Genomic DNA, 27,042 nt, shown 5'->3' with positions numbered 1-27,042 from the left:
GCAGGTTTTTTGACAACAGCTGTGCAATGTACATTTTGTGAAAATAATATTAATTTGAGAGTTACTATTATTCAATTTAGCAATATTGAAATTATACCCAACAGAATGTGAAAAGCATGTACTTTAATTTAAAATTAAATGAAACAATCTTCCATTTGAAGTGTCAGGTGGAGGGGCGAGATGAGTTTGGAAGCCAAACAGGCTATAACTATACATTCCCACCTCCTCCACAATTGATCCCATTTCTAGACATCACATGGTACAGGGCAGAAGTGATAAGTCACTACCATGTCTGTCATTCAAGCTATTTTGGCAAAAAGTACAATTGGCTCAAACTGGTAGACAACAAAATTCCTTTTTTAAAGCATAATTATTAAAGCACTTCATTCCCAGACAAAATCCATTACACATTTCCTATTTGGGTAGAGTGGAGTAATACTTATAGGCTGTTCAAAACCACAGTAGAACTTTTAGGATGTAGCAACTGTCTCTATGCTTTGCACTACTTACCGGTTTCTTGCAATGTGCCATAGTAAGCTTCAAAGTGTTAAGCAATATTAACCTTATCGCCCCATTTGTTTGTACCATGGCAGCCACATAACGGCAATAAAACAGATTTTCTTTTTCAAAATAAATAATTCCCAAAAGAACAGAAAGAACTGTTGAGATTTTACAGTGAGGTTTCTTTCACAATCTTGACTCCCTCTTCCTCTCAGTCCAATGAGCCAAACAGGGTGCTTCCAGTGTCCCTCCTGCACTTGGCCTATGTAAGTCTACGGTAGTGAGTGCTGACAGTTCCAGTGAAAGCTCAGCAATTTCAAATGTCACTTTTGATTCTCTTGTTACAGATGCTGCCAAAGTGACTGAGTGTTTTCAGTATTTTTCGCTTTATGTTTCAGTTTTCCAACATTCTCAGTATTTCGCTGCTGTGAAGGTGTGACCAGAATATCACTGCCCAGTCCAATCGTAAGTCACTGCCCACACATGGACACAATTCAGGAAAGAAATATACATTGTGCAGTTCCCAATCAAAGTGGAGCATAGCACATAGTCTTCTATCTACCAGCCATATGTACCTCCTTTACTCAGTACAACCAATCTTTTGTGCAATCCATGTTTTTGTACTCCTTTCTCAACCTGCCACCTACAATGATTTGTGTACTGATATTCCAGACCGGTCGGTTACTACACCCTCTTTAGAATTGTAGCTCTTATATTCCCTCTCTTTGTTTGTCCTACCAAAGCATAATCCTTCACATAAATTAGCATTAAATTCAATCTGCATGTATCCACCCACTTCACAAGCCTGTGATCTTCTAAAGTTTGTCATCATCTTCCTCTTAGTTCATAGTACTTCTAAGTTTTGTGCCGTCTGCATCTTCTAAAATTCTGCCCCATGCACCCAAATTTAATTAGTTGAGATCAAGGAAAGGCCTGAGCCTAGTATAGATCCCTAAGGAACCCCACTTCACACATTCTTCAAGTTCACCACTACACATTGCTTCCTGTCACTCAACTAACTTCACATCTAAACTCCTTCTCTTTTTAATTCCAGGAGGCCTAGTCTCTAAAATAACACTACTCATTATATATAATTACTAAACACTGCTGTCTATGCAATGCTCTGACTTGTAGTTACATTACAAACACACTAATCTATTTTCTTCATTTGGATTCATGGTAGGTGCTCATGTAAGTCTTTCTAATGTATTATAACTCCACCTACACTGTACTATTTATACTCAGTGATGTGCTGCTCACAGGCATCATCGCAAAGTTGTTCCAGGGTCCCAAAGCACTTACTCAACAAGAGCCATGCTAAATAGGAATGTCTCCGGTGAGCTCAAGACCCTTCAATTTCAATAAACCTGGGGTGAAGAGAGAACCAAATGGAAAGTGGGGTGACTGCAGGTTGGTAGGGTCCATAAAATTAAGGTAATGCAGAGGTGGGCAGGCTCCAGATTAAAGATGGCCAGCTCGACCAGCAAGAGCCTGAAACACTTGTTGGAATTCCTGCTATTACTGACTCACTTCATGGCGTTTCTGTAAAGTGGGTACAGGACCCTCATATTAATACATGAGGCTTGCAGATACTTCAGGCAGATTTCAAAGTAAAGCAGTGACCAAAATATATAGGCCATATTTGCTACTACCAATCAGTACACCCTCAATCTGCCTCTGACACAGTGATGTTGATCTCACAACGGATGGCTTCTATTCCTGCTTACTGCTTGGCTGATTCTTAACTGGGTAAAAGGTGATCTTGTTGCTGTTTTAGCAATGTGCAATTTGAGTGAATCAGGCACACAAGTACGCCACATGCTTTGCACATGAAACTTTACACCTGCACTGCAGACAGGATGCAACCCCTGAAGTGTGGAGGGAGGAACTTGCAACATCACAAGTCAAATGATGTACTGCCTCATAACAAAAGGAATGATATACCACATAATGTTAAATGCATTATCCTGTCAATGCAGAGATGCATCCGTTCAAGTACCCACAATCTTAATTATAGGGAAGTTAACGCAGGTAGATACAGTCTTGTTCCTTTGGCCGGATATTGTAAGGATTGGAATATGCTTGCTCAGATCCAGCAGTAGTGGTGGGGCAGCCAGCATTTCCAGTGACTATGTGTCCATGACTAAGTATGGCATCTGGAATGTGATGCTTGGGTGTGCTCAATCTGCCGTTTTCACATTTTCTTTTGCTAAAATATTTTGGGCAAGACCAACTCAATCATCTGAGGGAAAGAAAAAGTGTTTGGAAAACAGTTATAATGGAAAACTTCCTTCACTGGCAGTGATGGTGACAGGATGATTAATTTTGTAAATACACTTCCAACAATGTGCCAACTGAAATATTTATGTGCAGTGGCAACATTATTCAGTAAAACCCATTTAAATATTGTTTCTTTCCAAAACATGTGGTGAACAAAAGAGGTGAATATCTGCCCTCAAATTTCGGTGAAAAACAGAAGCAGAAAATAATAAGTCAAATACATAAAACGTAAAGAATTTATAACCTCAACAGAGAGCTACCTATGTCTATTAAGTAGCGTAAAAAAGAAAGGAAGGGGAGGTATGTTTCACCCTGGGTGGATTAGCAGTAATTACATCCCAACTGTTAACTGTTTTATGTGGACATTATCAAATCTTAACTTGATAATAGGAGCGGGAGATAGCAAGAAATGCAGATGCTTGACGTCAGAGACAATATGCAGAAGTCAGAAGGCTCCCGATCCAAAACATCAACTTTTCTGCTCCTCTGATGCTGCCCTGGCCTGCTGTGTTCCTCCAGCTCCGCACTGTACTGATAACAGAAGCATTACACAATTCGCACTGCCTTGGGAAAGCAACCAACATCATTCAGGACCCCTTCCACCCTCTCCTGTCGCGCAGAAGATATAAAAATTTGAATATACATCCAAATAGATTCAAGAACAGCTTCTTCCCCGCTGTCATTAAACTTCTGAACTGACCTCTCAAACATAAATTCTGATCTCTCTCTCTCTCTGCACTTTCTCTGTGGCTGTAACACTGTTAGCCTGATGCATTTTGTATGGTATGATCTGCCTGTATAGCACACTAAACAACACTTTTCACTGTATCTCGGTACATGTGACAGTAATAAATCACCAATTCAAAGTATCAGGAAATACACTGGAATGGTTTCTCAGCTTAAACTTCACCACACAATGCAAGTAACCTTAGAAGAAAGCTGGTTGGAAACTACTTATTCCCTGTAGCAACATAGCGTCAGTCTATCAGAAACTTCAAGGTGATCAGTATTTCTGCTACTTGCACGCTACAACATTTAAAAGTACAGGCAGGAGTGTTGCTGTTTATCCCAGTGCTTCCCTCTTCTTCCAAAGTAAGATGTGATACTGGGATAGCAGTGACAGGCTCACTAATCACAGTCATAAATACTGCAAACACTCAGCAGATCAGGCAGCATCTGCAGACAGAGAAACAGCATTAATAGGAACTAAGATAACACAGTGCGAAGCTGGATGAACACAGCAGGCCAAGCAGCATCAGAGCAGCAGGAAAGCTGACGTTTCGGGTTGAGTCCCTTCTTCAGAGCTGAAGGGTCTCGACCCGAAACGTCAAGCTTTCCTGCTCCTCTCTGTTCATCCAGCTTCACACCGTGTAATCTCAGATTCTCCAGCATTGGCAGTTCCTACTATCTCTGTATTAATAGGAACTAATTTTCCTGCCTCAGGCTGGGGTTACTGAGACCATGGACAGATTACTGTCAGTCATCACTGCCTCCTGCACTTCTCCCTGCTTTCAAAACACTCTGGATCAGCTGCCTACTGTGAATGGAAGTGACAACCAAGACGGAAGGGCCCATTTTGGAGGTTTTTGAGTGCTGAGGAAGGCAGTAAAACTGCAGGAGTTGCATCTTCTGTGCTTCCGTGGCAAGGTGCCTGGTAAGGACTCATGGTGATTGAGAAGTGGGACAGGAAGTCATGGAGGCTGGGTTGCCTTGGAATGCTAAACGGGGAGGGGAAGATGTGTTAGCAGGAGACATTATGCTGGGGATTGCAGAAATTGAACAAAATGATCGCTCCAAGGCCCCAAAACGCTCCTCCCTATTGAAACACCCCTCTCAATTTACTGCGTTCATCGTGAACAATGTGGCTGGGGAGACCGAATATAAACCGAGTGAGTATAAACAGTTTACAGCACCCATCGCTTCAACCCTCAGGTGGATCCTTGAGCCTCTGGTGAGCCGGCATTTTCCATCCTCCACCCTAAACTCGCGCTGATCTTTCTGTCCTCAGCCTCTTGCAGTGGCCAAGAGGGTTTGAGAAGCTACACCTCGTTCTTTCATTCAGTGCTTTACAGTCTTTCAACGGGTATCTCTACCCCCATTTTGTTTCCTTTCACTTTTAGGCTTTAGTTTTACTTCTGTTGTGAGTCCTAACAGAAACTGTTCAATCTCCTCTTGTGTCCTATTGCCATTCTCTTTGGCTTCATGTTACCTGTCTCATTTAACCTCCTCTGTCTTCCACCTTTTGTAGATTTTCTCTTTGCTCTTTTTCCAATCGTTCTCCTCTCACTTGTCCAGAGTCTGTTACATTTATAACTTGTCCTTGTTCTGCTGAGAGGTCACAGACCGGAAATGTTTTGCTTCCCATAGAAGCTGTGTGGCCTGCTGAGTATTTCCAACATAGATCATAGTTCAACATAGACTCCCTACAGTGTGAAAACAGGCCCTTTGGCCCGACAAGTCTATACCGACACTCAATGCATCCCACCCAGACCCATCCCCCCAATAACCCACCTAACCTACACATCCCTGAACACTATGGGCAATTTAGCATGGCTAATCCACCTAACCTGCACATCTTTGGACTGTGGGACAAAACTGGAGCACCCGGAGGAAACCCACGCAGACACGGGGAGAATGTGCAAACTCCACGCAGACAGTCGCCCGAGGGTGGAAGTGAACCCGGGCCCCTGGCGCTGTGAGGCAGCAGCACTAAATACTGGGCCATCGTGCCACCCCTTTATTTATTTTTTTAATTTCATATTCTCAGCATCCGCTGAATTTTGAGTCAGAGCCACGAAATCAAACAGAAGCTAGATTAGAGCACCAAGGCTGTGATGATATCAGCTTGGCAGTGGCTCCAAAATGGGAATGGCTGCATTGAATTGATATTTGATAATATAGGAATATTACAGATAATATTGATGTCAGACCCATCCTGGCCCTGCCATCCCCACACTGCAGCACCATCAACAGCATCAGCATTCCAGTGGTGAAACTGGGACTTTTACCTTCTTGGTCATTCACTGCAGGAGAGGAGGAAGCCATAAGAGCATCAGCTACAGGAGAAGAACACAAGACAGAAGGGGAATAAAAGCAGAGAGTCAGAAATTAGTCAGCACAGTGAGTTTTAAGAAATATTAAATGTTAGTAAAACTGGAGAAAAATGAATAACTGCCCAAGGAAAACTGCAACAACCTTTATTAATATTGTGCCTTTAACTTAGTAAAAGATGCCAAGAATTCCAGAGCTTAGAGCCCCAGCAGCTAAAAGCATGGCTGCCAATGGTGGAGTGATTACAATCAGCATTGATCACAAAGCCAGAACTGGGGGACTGCAGACACGTTGGGAGGGTAGCGAGGCTGAAGAAGCTTCCAGAAATTGCAGGTGCAGAGGAATGGAGGGCTGGGGTTTGGGAAAAAGCCACAAAGAGATCTGGAAACGGGAATGGGAATTTTAAACTTGAGGTGGTCCTTAATTGGGAGCCAATGCAGCTATAGGGCAAACAGAGTTAATGGGACGTTGGGATTCCGTACAAATCACAAAGATTTGGATGGGTTAAAGTTTGAATAGGGCACTGGTTAGAAAGCTGGCTTGGAGTGATTTGGAATCGTAGACTCTGGTGCTAACAACAGGTGAATGAGGGTTTTATCAGCACAGGAGCTGAGGTAACAGTGCGGTCTGGCAATTTTACAAAAGTGAAAGTTGATGGTGTTAGTGAGGGCATAGATATGTGGTCAAATGGTCAGCTGAAGGTCAAATGTAGCAGTGAGATCACAATCTGGTTCAGCCTTGGATCACCATAAACGATAGGGACAAATTCAATGGTAAGGAAGCTGGGTTTGTGGTGTGGATTATTAACAGAGTATATGAGGAACACACAGCATTAACAATAAAGACAGGGCACTTTGAACATAGGACATTTCAATATTACCAGAGCTCATTAGCTAATGAGGAATTTCACTTCCTGCAGAGGTTGCTCCCACAATTTCCGTAGGCAAGTGAAAACCTGACATTGCTCTTGGGGCTGGATGTTCATCTCCCCCAAGATGTTGGTAAATGCCTTACAAATGCAGAACATGCAACTTTTCCTGTGCCTTCCTGACCTTGTGTCATTTTCATGCGGCCTTTTCACAATTCTCAGGTGCAAAATGAGCTACTTTTAATGTCAGGCTCCCTACTGTGAGGGTCACAGGAGAAATGCATTCCCTTCTGCACACTATTTTTGAGTGCTAGTTTGGGTTTTGGAAATCCAGAGGAAGTGCCCATGCCAGGGAAGCCTACCGAGGAGCCAGGAACATTCTGACAGGTAAGCTGAAAACATTTTAACATGTTCCAATGTTATAACTGAATGCTGTATTCTAATGCAGATATGTGCTAATGCAGTGGTTCATCCTTTGGATCATTCCTGTAAGGGTCAATCGTCTATTACATTGACTCACATTGTGCAAATGTTGACATGTATTACAGCTCTTTCTCCATTTGAGAAAGTACCACACTACATTGAAAAATGCAGAAAAACACATCATTAAACCCATCCTGTCACTTCTGTTACTTTGATTTCAATGTACAGTCAACTCTGTCTTTGAAAATGATTATTTTGTTGCAAATCAAAAGAAATATAACCACCTACCCCCTCCAGCGATTGAGAGACAATTCACATTAAAATGGAAATTTAACACCACCTGTTCTTTCAATTTCAGGGTCTTCTAGCTGCAATTTAATGTTTGGACACCTATGGCTACCATGAAGGTTTGACAGATTTCTAAAAGTACTTAGCTTAGCAAATAGTTTATTGAGTTAATTGTTCAATGAACAATTGAGAGCTTAAAGAGCTTGTAATTACATTATTTGCCTTTGATAAGAGTTCTAACAACATAGTTGTTTGTTTAAAAAGCTTAATGGCACTTAAGGGCTTAACATACCTTCCGAGTAGTACCGCAGGGCTGTCGTGGCACTGTGGTGGTGTTCCTCACTCTGAATTAGAAAGTCTAGGTTTAAGTGCCACCTGCTCCAGATATATGTCATAACACATCTGAACAGGCTGATTAACATAGAAACATTGAAGATAAGAGGGTGACAAGAGAAGGCGGCCATTCAGCCTTTCAAGCCTGCTCCGTCATTCTTCATGATCATGGCTAATGATTCAACTCAGTAGCCTAATCCCACTTTCTCCCCATAATCTTTGTTCCCATTTGCCCCAAGTGCTACATCTCATTGCCTCTTCAATACATTCAATGTTTTCGCAACAACTACTTCCTGTGGTAATGAAATCCACAGGCTCACCACTCTTTAGGTGAAGAAATGTCTTCTCGCCTCCGCCCTAAACTGTCTACCCTGAGTCCTCATACAGTGACCCCTGGTTCTGCACACACCAACGCTGCATCTACCGTGTCCAGTCCTGTTAGAAATTTTTATGTGTCTATGAGATTTCTCCCCCTCCCCCATTCCTCTGAACTCCAGTGAAAGCAGTCCCAACTTAGTCAATCTCTCCTCATAATTCAGACCTGCCATCCCTGGAATCAGCCTGGTAAACCTTCACTGCACTCCCAGGAGCACTGGGGGTTCACCTGCACCAGAGAAATGGCAGCAGTTCAAGGTGACATTGTGAGTTTCACTTTAGCAATGGCAATTAGGTACGGGCAAGACATACTGGCCTTCTCAGCAATGGTAATATCTTTTAAAAAAAACTTTTTTATTCCCCCCCCCCGACAGAACTAAGGTTTTATCTTTGCAACATCAATGAAAGAGGTTTGAGTGTATTATTAGATTGTTACAGATTTGGTTTTACACCTGTTAGGAAAATTATTTCCATTGGTATTGCATGGCTCCCAAAGATTGTGCATACTAGAGGCTACAGAGGATACCTAGGAAACATGGGCCAGAAGTGAACGTGTAAGACCATTCAAGAGGACAGACACACTGCTGTGGGGCATGGAGCAACTTATAGGCCAGACCAGGTAAGTGTAGCAGTTTTCTTTCCCTAAAGGACAATCCCATAAAAGAATCAAGGAGAGGCAAAAGAGGGCCCATTCACATTTCATAACCCAACATCAAATCTGTCTCAGAGATAGTAGAAACTGCAGATGCTGGAGAATCTGAGATAACAAGGTGTAGAGCTGGATGAACACTGCAGGTCAAGCAGCATCAGAGCAGCAGGAAGGCTGACATTTCGGGCCAAGACCCTTCTTCAGGAAAAAATGCTTCTGAAGAAGGGTCTAGGCCCAAAACATCAGCCTTCCTGCTCCTCTAGTGCTGCTTGGCCTGCAGTGTTCATCCAGCTCTACATCTTGTTATAACAAATCTGTGTCTCTGCCTTTGAAAGTACTTGAACCTTATATTCTCAACCTCCACATTTTCAGTTTTTGTTTCACACAGGAGTAGCTAATACTTGACAGGTGGAATCAACACTTCAAGCTAGTTGTGTGTAATGCAAGTATTCACATCTGTGAGCATCTAACAGTTAAATGTAGTTTAGGCTGTTGTTTTGGCATGACAAATATGAATACAATAGCTGACTCAGTGTTAGTCTGGAAGGCCTGAACTGCATTATCTAAATTATACACTTGATAATTATCTTGGCTGGGCGTGTTAATCTGACCATTAACATTTAATGGATATTGTTACCACATGGATGTTTTTAGGCTGCATTAAACACTGGAACAATTAAATGTCACTGTCACGGTGCCCAGTCACATAGTAGCAGCTTTGGTGCTGGGCGAGTTATTAAGAGTGGAGTGACAAGTGGTCAGCCTGATGCCCCTTGCTGGAGATAGGTGAGCAACAGCAATACCTACCTACCTACTGCCAATGACCTGACCTATGGGAACATTCTCCTCCCCACCCCCCAACCCCAGGTTTTCCATATTTCCCTCTCTCTTACATGTGTTGAAGTGTTTCTGGTGTTTCATTCATTAGGTAACCAGTGCCCAACAGGGTATTTAACTATGACAGGCATCACAGTCATTTCAGTTAGGCCCCAGGATAATGCTTACATACATGTGCCTATTCCAGAGTGGGAAACATAGGTAGATTAATCCCTTTTTTGCACAGGAGTGCTAAGGATAACCATTGCAGTTCACCACACGGCGAGGACAAGCGATAGAAAATAATGAAGTTTCAACTTTGTGAGGCTGCTGAGCTAGAGGGGGAAGTGAATCCAAATTGAAGCTGTGTTTCCATTTATTTTTAGGAATTACATTTGCCAGGAGCTTGGCTGGACCTTGTTTCTTATTCATCCCGCAACATAATAAGTTGAAACCTAAAGAGATCATTTTGCTCAGCAACTGTTGATACATGGAGTTCAGCCACTGATCAACCATGCTCTTGCTGAATGGTAGAAGAGGCTTAAGGGGCTGAAAGGCCTACTCCTATTCCTACGCCCCTAAAGCACGGTTTCTGCACTATTTGCTGATATTACTTCTGTGCTAGTAGAAATGCACATCTTGCAGGAGACAACATTCAGCCTTTACTCTAATCTGTGTTATGGTCAAGTTCAATTTTCAATTCAAGGTTGTATGTGCAGAAGTGGGAGAAATCCTGGCCATTTTCAATCTGGTGTGGGGGACAGGTACGTGTGCGAACTAGCACCAAAACAGGTGACCTGGATAGATCCGAGGAAGCAGTCAATCTGAGATGGGATGGGTGGAAAGACAACCTCAGGGCTCTCGCGCTGTGGCCAAAAATTAAAAGACTAAAACACAAAGCCTTCCTCCAGCCTTCACTCTTCACACCTCCCTCACTGTATTTCACACCCCCATGCTACCCATCTCCTACAGCTCCTCATAGCCCAAAGTGCTACCCCATACCACTCACTCACCAATTCTCTGTGGCCCTTCATACTCTCCATGCTAACTTAGTGCCTACTTTCATCGGTCATCCTTACCTAATTCACCTTTAAAGTCAATTCACCTTGAATAAGTAATCACGCATACTGAATTTAGAAGAAGGTTGATTACTGTAGATCACGCTCTATTGAGGAAAAATAGGCATTTATAAAACCACTGACACTTCTTGACAAGTTTTGTCAGTTTTTGACCAGTTGGGCGGTTCCGAGAGGTTAATGCAACCTTTCTTCATAGTTAACAATCCTAAAGGCCATCTGATCCATGCCCAAAAGGAGACCCGAAAGACCCACTCCGCACCTAAAGGGTCTGTGACCTCTACCATCGAAATGTTCTGAAAACAAGTCTACAGGGGTGCATCAGCTCTCTCAAGGAATACTCTGGCTATCCGAAAGGGATGCCCTGAGACTAGACATGCTGGTGCCTGTGTGTGGTCTGCACACTCTGGTTTTTTTAACACCAGGGGCTCAAAGATTAGATCTGAGTGGAGACAGCTGTCTCCACGAACTGTACGTACACAAACTACAGATCCTCTGATTCTCACCCCCACAGAAATGAGAAAAAGTTGGATTAGGGAATGAAACCTCAGATACTGGAGGTATTTTGCCATTTTTACCATGGTGAGCAGGGTCTGCTCTGTGGCAAAACCTGGGCCTTAATGCTATGATTTTGATCAAACATAATTAAGAAACTTAAATCAGCTGCACACATTGGATCAACACCTCGAGACTTGACAGGATTTGATCAGCTCAATACCTTTCAAAGATGTACAATTCCTACAAAATCGATATTAAAGATAAATGTTAGTGATTCATTCTGCCATTTAGACTGATTGCAAGTATTAGTGTATTTGGGGTTGGCACTGGGCATGTTACATATTGTATTTATTGTCAGTGCTCCTCCAATCTTACATCTCCAGTTCTAGCCCTTTGTTCAACCCCGACTACTGGTATAGGTTAGGTAACTCCCTACCAGAGGAAAGGGCAGGAGAAGCTTATCTTTGGATAAGCATTTGGATAATGATGGGATAGTGTAGGGGGAGGGGCTTAGATTAGTTCACAGGTCGGTGCAACATCGAGGGCCAAAAGGCCTGTTCTGCGCTGTATTGTTCTATGTTCTAGAACCAAAGGAGATTGAGAAGCCAATTAAGTAAAAACGAGTGTAGGATGGATGTCTAGTCAACTCTTTGAGTGCGATATAAAAATAGGCTGACAGGAGAAGTGAGGAGGAAAGTAAGATAATAAGAAATAGGGGGGAACATACAGAATCCTTACAGTGTGGAAACAGGCCATTCAGCCATCGGGTCCACACCAACCTACTGAACAGCATCCCATCCAGACCCACTCCTCTACTCTATCCCCACAGCGCTGCATTTCCTATGGCTAATCCATTTGGCCTGCACAGTTTAGCTCGGCCAATCCACCCCAGCCTGCACACCTTTGAAGCACCTGGAGCAAACCCACACAGACACAGGGAGAATGTGCAAACTCCACACAGACAGACACCCGAGGCTGGAATTGAACCTGGGTTCCTGGCACTGACAGGCAGCAGCGCTAACCACTGAGACACCGTGCTCAAGCCTGCTCCACCATTCAGACAGATCTTGGCGGGTGTTTACAGTCTTAACCCCATTTTCCTGCCTGCTCACTGGCAAAAACAGAATGTGAACAAAGAGTGGCAATTAACGTAAAACAGAAGCCAAATATCTTTGATTAGTGTGTATATATTAAGCGCTTATAAGAGTTAGGACATTAGTATTCGGAATGAAGAAGATGGTACATGTTTAGAAATGCAGTGTGACCAGAAGATTTAATGGTTATCTTGCATCTGGGTTTGGTCAGGAAGGGCATGCAACCAAAATACTTAGAGAAGATAAGACCTCTAGGCCAGATGACCTGTATTCCAGGCTTCTAAAGCATGCGGAGGGTGGGGTTGAGGGAATGGTTAGCCATAATGTTCAAAACATCCCAAGACACTCTGCCCAAGTGCCAGGAGGAATGTCAGGACAGAACTAGTAACTGCACACCGGTCAGTTCAACGTCAGTGATGGAGGAGGCTTTAGAAAAAATAAAACAAGGTCAAAATCCAGGTGCTTGGAGAGCTGTCAGTTCATGAAGGAGAGCCAGCATAGGTTTGCAAAAGACCGATCATGCTTCTTGACTCAAACTGAATTTTCTGACGGGTAAACGGGGGAATTCTCTGCATTTCTGAAATCTTTACCTTCTGTGACTGTTATTTTTGCAGCAGAGGGAAGCTTCATAGACATGCAGATGATTATCAGATGGTAATGGTAGATTTCAGCAATTTAGACAGAAAAAAGGCTGTTCCCGTTGGTAAATGTTGCAAACACTGGGGACACAGGTTTAAGCTGTTCGATCAGATGTGCAAGAGAATGTAAGGAAGAGTGCGACAAGTGGGAACGGCCTATAACGTGGGAGAGTGCCGAAAGCAGGGCTGATCAGTAACTTCACAACAAAACGAGCTCAGCACCTGAGAGAAATATAAATGTGGAGCGTGACAGAAACGGAGCAGGGGATGGACTAACTGGATTGCTTTAGAGAGCTGTGCCGATTTGATGGGTTAGATGATTGCTTCTGCACTATAATAATTCGACACTGGTGGCCATGCCCTTAAGTGTTCAGGCCCTAAGTTCTGCAATTCCCTCCTTAAGCTTCTCTGACTCTCCATCTCTCTCTCTCCCCCACCACCCCCCCCCTCTCTCTCTCTCTCTCTCTCTCTCTCTCTCTCTTCTCTGCCCATTTAAACTACCATACAAAGCTGTTTCACTCTTAGTCATGAATCTTTGTATACCTGCAGTGTCAATTTTTGTCTGAATTCGCCTCAGTAATGCAGGCAACGCCAAATTCCTCCTTTAACAAACCTAGATTGAAGTTAGTCATTGGTGGGAATTTGGGTGAAGAGGTAGGAGTGCTCCCTCATTTAAATGCTCATTTCCCCCTTTCACTGACCCAGTGGATATTGCCAATCTCTCCCAGAAAGCAGAGGGAGGGAGGGTACTGGATTCTGAACACCCAGCCTTTGAAAGGGGATAATTCATCCATCCCTGGTCCTAACTGGCCTCTGGCAGCTGAGATTGGGAATTTCCATGTGGACAAGAGTGAGTATCTGCTTCCTAGAATGTCAAGTTGCCCTGTGATTGTACAGTGTACTGTGTGGGGCGAAAGACCAAATTCAGCTGACACCCACGTTGACTGGCATCTTTACAAAATAAAAACTGTGCTCCCAATTTGCTCTATCTAGTCAGTATATTTACCATTGACCACCTGAAGGATTGGGAGGTCAGTCTAATAACATACTGATACAACACATACTCTTGCAAAGAATGCTAGTTTGAAAAAACAATGAGGATGAGGTGGCTCTTTGGTTTTAACCAAAGGTGTGGTTTCAAATCAAGAATAAAAATATCAGACACAAGACATTTTCTACCGTCAGAGAGAGATTCGTAGTCGTAGTCGTAGTCATCGTCTTCGTCATCTTCCTCGTCGTTGTTTGGGCTACCTAGACCCGTCAGGTTGCCATTACTGGCCTGTGCCTGCAGGTTTGCCAGCTGGTGAGCCTGTGAGACATAATGCATCAGTTAGTACGAAACCTCAACACAGCGACTGACAAAACAAGAGGCCGTGCCGAAAACACCAGGCAAGAAGAACACAGAACCTTCTCTCTCAGACAGGCCCAATGAGGCCAGGATGACTTGAAAAATTCAGAAGTGAGATTGCCAGACCTTCATTGGGCAAGGATATTAAACATTAGGCGCAGGTTTGTAAAAGACAGACCATGCTTCACGAATCAAACTGAGTTTTTTTGACAAGTAAACTTGGAATTCTCTTATAAAATCTTCAACTTTTGTGACGACTGCCGGAATAATGAGTGATAATGGGAACTGCAGATGCTGGAGAATCCAAGATAACAAAGTTTGGAGCTGGATGAACACAGCAGGCCAAGCAGCATCTCAGGAGCACAAAAGCTGACGTTTCGGGCCTAGACCCTCGAAACGTCAGCTTTTGTGCTCCTGAGATGCTGCTTGGCCTGCTGTGTTCATCCAGCTCCACATTTTGTTATGCGGGAATAATGAGGCCTGATTTCCAGCACATTCCCTCAGAGAGATATAACAGCACCCGGGATCTGATCAACACACACTTGAGAGGTTCCCAAGAGTGGAATCAGCGATGAGGGAATTTAACGATTACTTAGGTTAAAGAAATCGGATTTGTCATCTTTGGAGCAAAGGTGGGTTAATGGGAGATTCATAAAGATGCAGATGATTGTAACAGATTTTGGCAAATTAGACAGAACACAAAGGCTGTTCCCATTAGCTGATAGTGCATGCACTGGGGACACAGATTTAAGGCGTCCAATAAGAAATACAAGGGCATAGAACATAAAACATAGAACAGTACAGGCCCTTCGGCCCACGATGTTGTGCCGATCTTTTACCCAAAACCTAAGGTCTATCTAACCTCAACCGCTACCTTAAGGAAATGTAAGGAAGAATGCAGCAAGTGAAAATGGCCTGCAACTTGTAGTATGAGAGGGTGGTGAAAGTGAAGATGATCCTCTGACCAAAGAAATTTCTCATCTCTGTCTTAAGCAACAGATCTCACATGCAGCCACTGTGCATCTGTGTTCTGGATTCCCAAGCCAGAGAAAATTATCTTACCGTGTCTGCCCTGTCAAGATCCTTTAGCACCCTAGATAGCAAGGTGTAGAGCTGGATGAACACAGCAGGCCAAGCAGCATCAGAGGAGCAGGAAAGGTGATGTTTCGGGCCCAGGCCCTTTTTCCCTTTTGCTTGGACTGGTGTGTTCATCCAGCTCTACATGGTATCTCCTTCAGAACATTGCATATTTTAATGAGATTGTCTCTTAAGATTCTAACCTTTAGAGAATATAGGCTGAATTTACAAGGACTTCAACCCTCTCATATGCAGTGACCCTTTTCTGCCTCTAATCCAAATATATTCTTCCTAAGTTATGAAGACCAAAGCTGTTCCAGGTATGGACTCACCAAAGCGGTGTACTATTATAGCAAGGAGTTTTTTCTCTTGTACTCCAATTCCTTTGTAATAAAAGCCAAAATGACACAGGCCTTGTTAATTGCTTGCTGTACTTGCATACCAATGTCCTGTATCCCTCATACAAGTACATTCAAACCTCTCTGGAAATCAACATTTACAGATACCATGCTTTTCACAAAAGCCTGCTTTTTATTCTTAGATCCAAAATGAACAACCTCGCACTTCTCCACATTTTACTCCAGCTATCGCCTAGTTGTCCATTCTAACTTACCTATATCTCTTTAAAGCCTCTTTGCATCCGCCTCTCAGCTCATATTCCAAACTAGCTTTGTATTATCTGTGAATGTAGATATATCACTCTTGGCGAGCTTGATGTAAGTCATTGATATAGACCGTAAATAGTTGAGGTACCAGCTGTGCTCCTTTCTGCACTTGACTAGCTACAGCTTGCCAGCTTAAAAAGAGCACACACTTGTTATACTCATTTCCTGATAGTTAAGCTATATTCTATGCATACTACAACATGACATGAAATTCTCTGCCTTTTTTTCACATAGTAACCTTCAGTATGGCACCTTATCAAATGCCTTTTGGAAATTCAAGTGCATGACAATTGCTGGTACCCTCTTTATCCACTTACATCCTCAAAATCTAAATTATTTTGTCAAACACTAGACCATGTTTATTCTGACTGGTCATAAAATATTTTTCTAAGTGAATTGGCGATACGAACAATCATATGGACACATGAGGTAGGAGCAGGCACTTGGCTCTTGAGTCTGTTTCACCATTCAATTAGATCGTAGCTGGTCTTAGAACTCCACATTCCCACTTACACCCACTTACTCTTCAAGAATCTACCTGTCTCAGCCTTAAAAATATTCGAAGGCTCAATTGTCACTGCCTTTTCAGGAAGAGAATTCCAAAGGCAATTTTAATACATTACTTGAGTTAAATGGGTAGCCATTTTTTTAAAAAATTGATCCCTAGTTCTGGGTTCCCTTCTGGGACAGAACATCCTTCCCACATTTTTCTTGTCAAGATCCCTCGGAATCTTATATATTTCAGTCAAGTTGGTAAAGTGTTGGAAAAGGTTATAAGAGATAGGATTTATAATCATCTAGAAAAGAATAAATTGATTAGGGATAGTCAGCACGGTTTTGTGAAGGGTAGGCCTCGTCTCACAAACCTTATTGAGTTCTTTGAGAAGGTGACCAAACAGGTAGTTGAGAGTAAACCGGTTGATGTGGTGTATATGGATTTCAGCAAGGCGTTCGATAAGGTTCCCCACAATAGGCTATTGTACAAAATGCGGAGGAATGGAATTGTGGGAGATATAGCAGTTTGGATCGGAAATTGGCTTGCTGAAAGAAGACAGAGGGTGGTAGTTGATGGGAAATGTTCATCCTGGAGACCAGTTACTAGTGGTGTACCGCAAGGGTCGGTGTTGGGTCCACTGCTGTTTGTCATTTTTATAAATGACCTGGATGAGGGCGTAGAAGGATGGGTTAGTAAATTTGCAGACGACACCAAGGTCGGTGGAGTTGTGGATAGTGATGAAGGATGCCATAGGTTGCAGAGAGACATAGATAAGCTGCAGAGCTGGGCTGAGAGGTGGCAAATGGACGTTAATGCAGACAAGTGTGAGGTGATGCACTTTGGTAGGAGTAACCAGAAGGCAAAGAACTGGGCTAATGGTAAGATTCTTGGTAGTGTAGATGAGCAGAGAGATCTCGGTGTCCATGTACACAGATCCTTGAAAGTTGCCACCCAGGTTACAGGGCTGTTAAGAAGGCATACAGTGTTTTAGCTTTTATTAATAGAAGGATTGAGTTCCGGAACCAAGAGGTTATGCTGCAGCTGTACAAAACTCTGGTGTGGCCGTACTTGGAGTATTGCGTACAGTTCTGGTCACCGCATTATAAAAAGGATGTGGAGCTTTGGAAAGGGTGCAGAGGAGATTTACTAGGATGTTGCCCGGTATGGAGGGAAGGTCTTACGAGGAAAGGTTGAGGGACTTGAGGCTGTTTTCGTTAGAGATAAGAAGGTTGAGAGGTGACTTAATTGAGACACATAAAATAATCAGAGGGTTAGATAGGGTGGATAGGGAGAGCCTTTTTCCTAGGATGGTGACAGCAAGCACGAGGGGGCATAGCTTTAAATTGAGGGGTGAAGGATATAGGACAGATGTCAGAGGTAGCTTCTTTACTCAGACAGTAGTAGGGGAATGGAACGCTTTGCCTGCAACGGTAGTAGGTTCGCCAACTTTAGGTACATTTAAGTCATCATTGGACAAGCATATGGATGTACATGGAATAGTGTAGGTTAGATGGGCTTCAGATAGGTATGACAGGTCGGCACAACATCGAGGGCCGAAGGGCCTGTACTGTGCTGTAACCTTCTATGTTCTAAGTCATCTCTCCCTCTTCTAAATCCAACAGATACTAGCCTACTCTGTCCAATCTTTTTTCACAAGATAATCTGCCCATTTTCAGGTATTAGTCAAGTGAACCTTTGCTGAATTGCTTCCAATGTATCTACAGCCTTCATTAAATAAGGAAATCAATACTGTGCTCAGTACTCTAGATGTAGTCTTAACAATGCCTCACGTAACTGAAGCATAGCCTCCCTATTTTTGTTTTCAATTCTCCTTGCGATAAATGACAGCATGCCATTATAGCTATCCTAACTACTTGGTGTATCTACACACATTTTTTTTGCAATTCATGCACTAGGACACCTACATCTGCATCTCTGGAATCTCATACCATGGAGGCAATACGCTTGTTTTCAAAGTTCTTTCAGACATAACCGACAATTTCACATCTCGCATTGTACTTCATTCCCAAATTTTTGACCATTCACTGAACTTAGTTACACTAAATCCCCTGTATTTCAAAACCACAAATTTGCCTGTCTGCACAAAAAAAAGTTACAACAAAAACCAACATTTGTGGACAAAAATTTGCATATCCACAATACTTTTAACAAGCTCCGTCCTTATAAAGGTCATCATTTGTAGTGTTCTCAGGAATGGGACCCTCGCAGATACGGAGGAATGACTGTATACCCCTTTGTTAAGGGGGGGGGGGGGGGGTCACTGGACCTGAAACATTCACTCTGTTTTCTCTCCATACATGCTGCCAGACCTACTGAGTTTCTCCAGCTATTTCTATATCCCTTTATGTTCTCTTCATCACTGACTTTCCTACTGATATTTGGGTCATCAACAAATTTAACTTTTGGTGTCTTCATCCAAGTCATTGATATAAATTGTACTAAGTGGAGCCCCAGCACTAATTCCTGTGGCAAATTGGCTGTGACATCTTGCCAAGCAGAAAATGATCCATTTGCACCTACTCTCTGTTTCCTGTTAGACAGCCAATCTTCTATCCTTGGTAATATGTTACCCCCTACATAATGACTTCCATAACAATAAATGTCATCTCAGGGCATCAGCTGCACGACCTGGGATTTTCAATACGGAAATAGTGAGGCAGATTTTCCCATTTCTATACCAGACTGCACTGGAATGCCTGGATACAGAGTATAGAGGAAGCTTCATGGGCTTGATCTTTGGTCCATTTTAGTGAATGGATCAAAAATGTTCACCTCACCACTGTGCAATACTTGATTCTGAATTTCCTCTGTTTAGCTGTGCCCTAGGGATTCATTAGATCCAAGTACAGGAGCCACCCACCGGGGTTAAAAAAAGATTATTCTGTGTGGTCTGGCATAGGGCATATGTTAAATACCGCAGTGGAGTCTAGCCTGCTTAGCACTACAGCTCAAGGCGGATCTGTACCCAGCCAATTCTTTGTCGGGTCATTTTATGGATTCATGGATTCATCTGGTCTTTCATAAAGTTATCTGACATTGAGAAGTATAAAATACACCAACACAATTATATTTCCAGACTAGCAAGTCTTATAAGTTATGATTATGATCTACCAGAAAATTCTAAACACAGCTTACCTTTTGTTTAAGTATATCTACTGGAGTCTGGTGGGCCTTCAGTTTCTTGTTTTTGAGAAGGATTTTGCCTCGGAGCTGCCAAACTGATGGGAGCATTGGATTATCCGCAAAGTCACTCTCAAACAAAAATTTCGTCACCAGTTTGTCTCCAAAGACATTCTAAAGAAATAGACAGATCTTGTGAATCGATGTTAGAGCTCGCCCAGCAGTCATTAGCCCCAGTACAGGGAACAAACAATAGTAATCTTACCTTAACTATTTCTGCCATCTTGCGCTGCTGAGGCAATGAGCAGTGATTCTCTATTGATAAAATGACTGGCATCTCAGAGTTTACAAATGCACTGCGATTGATTGATTCAATGACATCCTATGAGGGAAAATGCAATGAGGGCCATTAAACTGGCATTTATGGATATCTATTCATTTTTAATCACACAAGACCAAAGAAAGTGAACAGAACTGCACCTTAAATGGGATCTTTGTGGTAAGAGTGTGGCCATGATAAATGATTGGCATACCATCATCTCCATCCCAACAGTCCAGCTCCACACTCCGACATCCCTGCAGCAGCACCTGAAAACAGAAAATTGGCACTAAATCACTGGAGAAGGATTGGAACTTTAATGAAGCACACAAATGAGAGAGAAAGAGCAAGTTAAAGAGATAGAAGGAAAGAAGGAAGATTTAAGATAGAGAAAGGACAAGGGACAAAGAGAGCAGGAGATGGACTCTCAGGCAGGCAGACAGAAATAGACAAAGGCCAAGGGACAGAGCAAAAATCAGGTGGGAACAGCTGCAGACACACAAGAGAAGGAAAGACTGGAGTTAAGAATCTGATACCTGGCTGTAAAGTTCTACTGAGGACTCTCCTTTAAGTTGATGGCCTGTGAGGTAAGTGTTATGTGAGGATTCAATGTAATAATATGAAAGTGGGTACTGTAAATCGTCAACATTAACTTGGGATTCATCATTCTTTGAAGCAGCATTTTCTTTGTCCATTAGAAACCTGAAAATAGTATTTGTTAAAGATGTATAAAATGTGGTATGTACAAGTGACACTCTGTAATTATTATAAATGCAATAAAGTTGCTTTCAGCTGTTACTAAAATTAGAAAATACAAGAGCCACTATTTCCCTTGCTTCTCTTGGTGTATTACATTCCACCAAGCGCTATTCTACTTCATGCGTCATTCTCAGTCCTAAAGAAACAGCGATGAACATTGGACCAATCCAAAATGTGAATTATTGGTTGACATCAAAAGAAGCCAAAACACTGTCTGCCCCACAATGTGACCCCCAACATTCTGAAAAGGAAAGTACTTGATGACTGCATCTGGTCATGCTGGCTATAGCTCAACATTTTGTCCATGTAGAGACAGAAGTGGAGCCTTTAAAGTTGAAAAAAATTCCGAGTGAGAAGATAATTGGTAAATATGAACGAAGCTCTTGTTAGTGCACCAAAAAGACTGGGTCATCTATATATGGGTTTGATGGCCCTATCTCAAAGAGCAATTTAAGGAGACATGCATTACCTTGCAAAGCCCTCAAATGACATCAACCCCTGTTGGCGCATGTTACTTGATGGCTCAAATTTCTAGAAGAGAATAAATATATTATTTTTTTCAATGAAATATGAAGCACTATTTACTTGATAGTAGTCTGCTAAATTCACTGGTGTGAAGGGACTCAAATATTTTTGTTAGTTACTATATGTCACCTCCAATGACACTATCCTGATTTAGAATTGGGCACAACAATGACATAACAATGTGAGGAACAGTCACCAATCTCCACACTCACCATATTCCCAACAGGACAAATAAGAATAAGACAAACACATAAAACAAGATGTTTGAATTTCAAAGGGCTGTCTGTTATAATTCGGGGGTTTCCAAATGTGCCACAGCAGATTGTTTGAATGACCCAAGTTTAAAGACAACATTCCTTTTCTTGTGAGATTTTGTAAGCGAGATGAAAGTATCCGCTCAATGTCCTTGGTCCCCACCATGGCTCCCTCAGTGGGCAATTTTCACCTAACTCTTAAAGAGTAATATCTGCAAAACAAATACATACTTATCAACCAAATTCAATGAAATCGGCATAACAGTTGGCTGGATAGAAAGGGGATCGCATTTAATGTTGTTCTTCTGTCATCGCCTTGACAACATGGCGAGGGTAATTCTGAATAGTTGCATTAGATTTCAAGCATTGGATGCTGCCAATAGGAGAAAGTGAAAGAAGATTTCCATTCAGCAACCCTGCAAGCATCTTATGGAGTAAGAGAGACAAGTGACCCAACAGGAGATGGACACAAGGTGACTTTAAGATTTATGGGAGGATAACAGTTATTAATGGAGCAATCAGTGCATTTACATTCACGGGAGTCTGGATACACACCTTACACTTGTCAGTACGATCAGTCTGACACTAAGCAAAAAAGTGGCAAATATCCAAATACAGATTCTGTTTGACTCACTTTCCTGAGGTATCTTTAAGAAAATAACAAATTGGAGTAGGAGTAGGGCATTCAGCCTTCCAAACTTTGCAGATCTTCTACCCCCATCTCCAACTCCCCAATTTCCAAAGATCCCATAATTTCCCCAGTACCTCAAAATCTATCAACTTCATAGTTTAATTCATCCATGGGACATGGGCATCACTGACTAGGCCAGCATTTGTTCCACATCTGTTGTACAGAACAAACAACTAAGATCAGTACAGCACAGGAACAGGCCCTGCATCCCACCAAGTCTGAACACGACACACGATGCCTTTCTAAACTAAAAAGCTTTTGCCCCACGTGGTCCATATCCTTCTGTTGCCTACCCATTTGTGTACCTGTCAAGATGCCTCTTAAAGACTGCTACTGTATCTGCCTCAACCTCCGGCAGCGTATTCCAGTCACTTGCCACACTATATGTACAAAAACTTGCCTCTCACAAACCAATAAATAGATTCCGACTACCCATTGTATCCATGCCTCTCATTACTTTGTAAAGTTCTGTCAGGTCACACCTCATCCTTTGACTTCAAGTGGAAACAAACCAAGTTTGTCCAATCTCTCCTCTAGCTAATTACTCTCCCGTAAGCAACCTCCCGAATCAACCATTTCTGTAGCCTCTCCGAAGCCTTCACATCATTCTGGTGACGTGGCAACCAGAACTGCACACAATATTCCAAATGTGGCCTAACTAATGTTCTACACAGCTGCTCATCACCCTGGAGAAAGTAATATGCATCTCACAGCCGCAGTCCATGAGAAAAGTACAGGAAAGAAGTTCCAGGGTTTTGACCCCGAGATGGTAAATGAAGATTGATATCACTGCACATCAACGGATGCGGAGCAGATATTACAGGTTGAACGTACTTAATAATTGCACAAGCAAAGCTCTGTGGGTTAGAGAATTCCAAATGTTCACAACTCTATGAACAAAGGCATTTCTCCTCGTCTCACTAAATATTCTCCCATCAACCTATTACGGCCCTTAGGAATTTAACACAATTCAATGGGATCATCTTTCATTTATCTAAATTCTAGGAATGTAGGCCCGGTTCACTCAATCTCTCCTCACAGGACACTGTCCTACACCATTTCAGGGATCAATTTTCTGAATCTTCATTGCTTCCCCTGAAGGTTTTTCCTTCTCCTTTGAAGAAACATATTCACACAGCAAATAGTTTGGATCTGGAATGCGCAGCCTGGAAGTATGGTGGGGACAGGTTCAATTTGTTTTTTCCATTCATTTTTGTGGGATGTAGGCATCATTGGCTGGTCAGCATTTATTGCCTATCTGTAGTTGCCCTTGAGAAGGTGGTGGTGGGCTGCCTTCTTTACCCACTGCAGTCTTTCTGAGGCAATTGAGGCATTCAATAGGCATTGGCAGATAATTTGATACGCATTCAAAAAACCAATGCAGACTGAAGGTTCAAATAGTTTTCTTTTGCACAGCAGTGATTCCTTCCAAAGGTAAGATGACCAAAGCTGGATACAGCACTCCAGGCACAGTCTCACCTAGTTCTAGGAAGTGGCAGTGAGATTTCTTTTCTCTTATAACACCAATTATTCTGTAGCAAACGCTAACATAACATTTGGTATGTCCAGAACAATAAATCTCTCCAACCTGGATAATGCTGAGGATTTCATCATAGGTGTGGTTCTCCCCTTGACAGTTCACCAGGAAGTCATTTAGTTGCAGGATCCCCATTCCACTCTCTCCCAGGGATGCAATTTCCACTCGGTTGGTCACTATGCTGGTTGCAGCAATGTAATCAGAAATCTGTCTCTGATTATCTGATATTTGCTGTCGACTTTTTATAAACAGACCAAGATCAGACACGTTTCTTGTCAAAAGGTCTAGACAAGAAAGAAAAGAAAATGAATTTTTTTTTCATCAATTATCTTTCAATGTCGATCACCAAAAATACAGATTAATTACTTTTTAGTTAAGAATTCAAATACTAAGTAGAATCAATGCTTGTTAATTTCTCCAACCTTCCTTCCTTAAGGTATAAATAAATTCATCCAATTAACCTGATTAATATTCCCTCTATAATTACCGTTTCAAATAACTGAGAAGGATATAGGTCTAATTGAAATTGGTTTAAAAATAAGTGCTACAGAATAATTATTGGCAGGGATGTTATTACACAAATAGTGATCTACTCATACCGTATTATTCTTTCGGTTCTGAGGACTTTTATTTTTAAAATAAATTGATGTAATTTCTCTTACACTGAGTTAGTTCCTCTGGTGTTTAAGTAGATTAAGTCCTTGCAAACAGTAACCATTTAAGTTACTGCATCATTTGGAACAGTAGGCTGGATGAAGTAAATGGCTAGGTTGGACAAAGTAAATGGAGAGGGCAGCAAGTGCATTAATGGGTGAGTGGGTAAGTGTGCCAGAGGTAGTCAGAACAGGTTTTGTTGGGTCTCGTGGTGTAATTGTGGTCAGGAGGAGAGATAGTCAGGTTGGGTTGACACTGAGATGTCAGAGGAAATCAAAGAATGTAGTCGGAAGATCAAGGAGCTGACAAGACGTTCAGTCTGAGTGGAAATCTCAGTTCAATTGTTACTGAGGAGTTAGAATAGATTTTATCTGTCCAATATTTCCTAACCAACTACCTGTGTGGCTGCCTCTCTTCTGTTTCCACAGAGTGTAACTCACACACACACATGCACACATTCAGCTCTCCATTCATGTGCGCTTGTTTCAAAAGAAAGGGGTTAGTTAGAGAATTTCCTTTCTGAAAAGGAATGCCAGAGTCTGAGCTATCCTATCAGGAACCATGCTGGAAGAATAACAGCTTTCTAAGAAAAAAAAGAACAGGTAAAATATTTGGAAAGGAGGAAGGTAACAGGCCCTGGGGAAAGAACAGGAGAACAGAATTCCTTCACAGTGACCAGAGATGCTGACGTCAGCTGTTGTCTGCCTGGTGTGATCAGCCTGCCAGAGCTCAGGCTTTAGGTCCTCATGACTCACCAGTACACTGCATGCTGCACTTATCCTCCAAGTGGTTAGCACCGAGAGGGAGCCTGGTCTATTAGTTTGAAAGGAACAGTCAGATCATTTTCCCAAAGGCAGTGTCTGCTAAACAGTGAAACTTGTTTTTATGGTTCCCAATGACGATAGGTTCTAATGTACAATAAATCTCCTTGAAAATGAAGTGTTTAGCAAACCTCATACAAGGATAAGAGCTGGAAGACCTACAACATTCTTCGTTACAACAGTCTTAGATGCAGATAACACACTGATGTAGAATTTAACTCATTATTTACTGTCTTTATAAAACAAAGATTCTGAACACTTCATCCATAAAGCCTGTGGCCCTTGAACATTCCAAATTCCAAATGCTGCGTAAACGCATTAATTAACTTATCAAAATAACATTGCTCATGATCACTGACCTAGGTCAGGCTGCAGCCCACTGATCTTGTCATCTATTGTAAGGTTCGTGTACACTGGAGTGGATTCCAAGCCAGAACGGTTACATGATACAGAGTGAATGTCAAAGAGATCCTTCAAGTCCTTCCGACTTCGTATGCTAATTTCACAAACAGAAACAGTGAGCGTTCCTGGCCTGCATATACTGAGCACAAATTAACAATCCACTCAGAGAAGTATCTTTTTCAAACAGTCGGGTTTTAAACCTAGTTTCAGTGTTGGTTTAATCACATTTATCACCTTATAAGCAAAGTAAGAAAGGTGAAAATATTTCAGTCTCAGCAGTATAAGGTGATCACATTTACCTGAATGATTTGAAAAGTTCAACAAACTCAATGAAACTCATGTTGCTGTCGGATACCATGAAATCCTGAAATCCTTTCAGTCCTCCTTTCACACGTCCATGCCAACTATTACTCCCTCTGGTGCTATAAGAGGTTCAAATAAACACCATTACATAACAAACTTAGAACAACCAAGACAACAGGAAGCAAATAGTGATCATCTCTGAATAAAACTTTTATTATTTAGACTCTATGCAGCACATCAGCCTCAAAGCATATTAGTGGTATAAAATACACCTTCAGTTAATTATCATAAAGCCATATTGAGTAGGACCTTAAAGAATTCACTTCAGTAAAGTCATCTGTAATGGATAAGAATTCGATTTCACTTCTGTGAATGAAATTTGGTGAAATGTTAATTGTTAAAATTTTGCAGCTAATGTCATCGAGGTCATCAAACAACAAGAGTTTAATGGCCTGCTCATTATTATCCTATTATGATACACTCCCCATTGCACAAAGAAGAGGGTACGTTTGCAGGATTTTTCCACTATATGTGAAGGATGCTATAATAGGATAGTGCAAAGTTAATAAAAACTTATTGCAATTGCATTGGTCAGTGTAACCTGGCAGCTAAGGGTTAGAGATAATGGGAACTGCAGATGCTGGAGAATCCAAAATAATAAAATGTGAGGCTGGATGAACAAAGCAGGCCCAGCAGCATCTCAGGAGCACAAAAGCTGACGTTTCGGGCCTAGACCCTTCATCAGAGAGGAGGATGGGGTGAGGGTTCCCAGAACCCTCAACCCTCACACCATCCCCCTCTCTGATGAAGGGTCTAGGCCCAAAACGTCAGCTTTTGTGCTCCTGAGATGCTGCTGGGCCTGCTGTGTTCATCCGGCCTCACATTTTATTAGCTAAGGGTTAGAGTTAGCCAGCAACATTGCACTGGACAGGCAATTCATAGACAGTTGATCATTCCTCATTCAGGCAGTAGATCTTTTGAAAAGCAGAGATGACATTTTTTGACACTCCATTACTGCAGTATGGTTTTATTTTCTGTATACTTAATCCAATGATTTACTGAAGTCTATCTTGTCTCTGTATTCACCCTAATGAATAGTCCTACAGAGACAAACAGTAACCATGACTTGGCACTGTCAGTGTTCCATCTGAAGGACAACA

At 42.1% G+C, this 27,042-nt stretch overlaps 1 protein-coding gene across 4 annotated transcripts in view; it reads right to left on the bottom strand.

The window, feature by feature from the left end:
- The window catches only part of plce1 (phospholipase C, epsilon 1), a 363,575-nt gene that overhangs the window by 50,503 nt on the left and 286,030 nt on the right, over nt 1–27,042 (bottom strand). For 3 of the 4 annotated variants that reach the window (XM_048551434.2, XM_048551438.2, XM_048551436.2), the window contains 10 exons: nt 25,879–26,001; nt 25,537–25,673; nt 23,754–23,986; nt 21,165–21,226; nt 20,473–20,638; nt 20,098–20,205; nt 19,883–19,999; nt 19,633–19,791; nt 14,070–14,199; nt 5,790–5,837 (listed from right to left, as the gene is read on the bottom strand). In XM_048551434.2, the coding sequence (XP_048407391.1) occupies nt 5,790–5,837; nt 14,070–14,199; nt 19,633–19,791; nt 19,883–19,999; nt 20,098–20,205; nt 20,473–20,638; nt 21,165–21,226; nt 23,754–23,986; nt 25,537–25,673; nt 25,879–26,001 (1,283 nt within the window). The remainder of the gene's footprint in view (nt 1–5,789; nt 5,838–14,069; nt 14,200–19,632; nt 19,792–19,882; nt 20,000–20,097; nt 20,206–20,472; nt 20,639–21,164; nt 21,227–23,753; nt 23,987–25,536; nt 25,674–25,878; nt 26,002–27,042) is intronic. The other variant, XM_048551435.2, reaches the window with a different exon arrangement.

Source organism: Stegostoma tigrinum, chromosome 20 (assembly GCF_030684315.1).
Source record: "Stegostoma tigrinum isolate sSteTig4 chromosome 20, sSteTig4.hap1, whole genome shotgun sequence".
Classification (NCBI taxonomy): Eukaryota; Metazoa; Chordata; class Chondrichthyes; order Orectolobiformes; family Stegostomatidae; genus Stegostoma; species Stegostoma tigrinum.
This window is presented reverse-complemented; position numbering and strand designations above follow the sequence as displayed.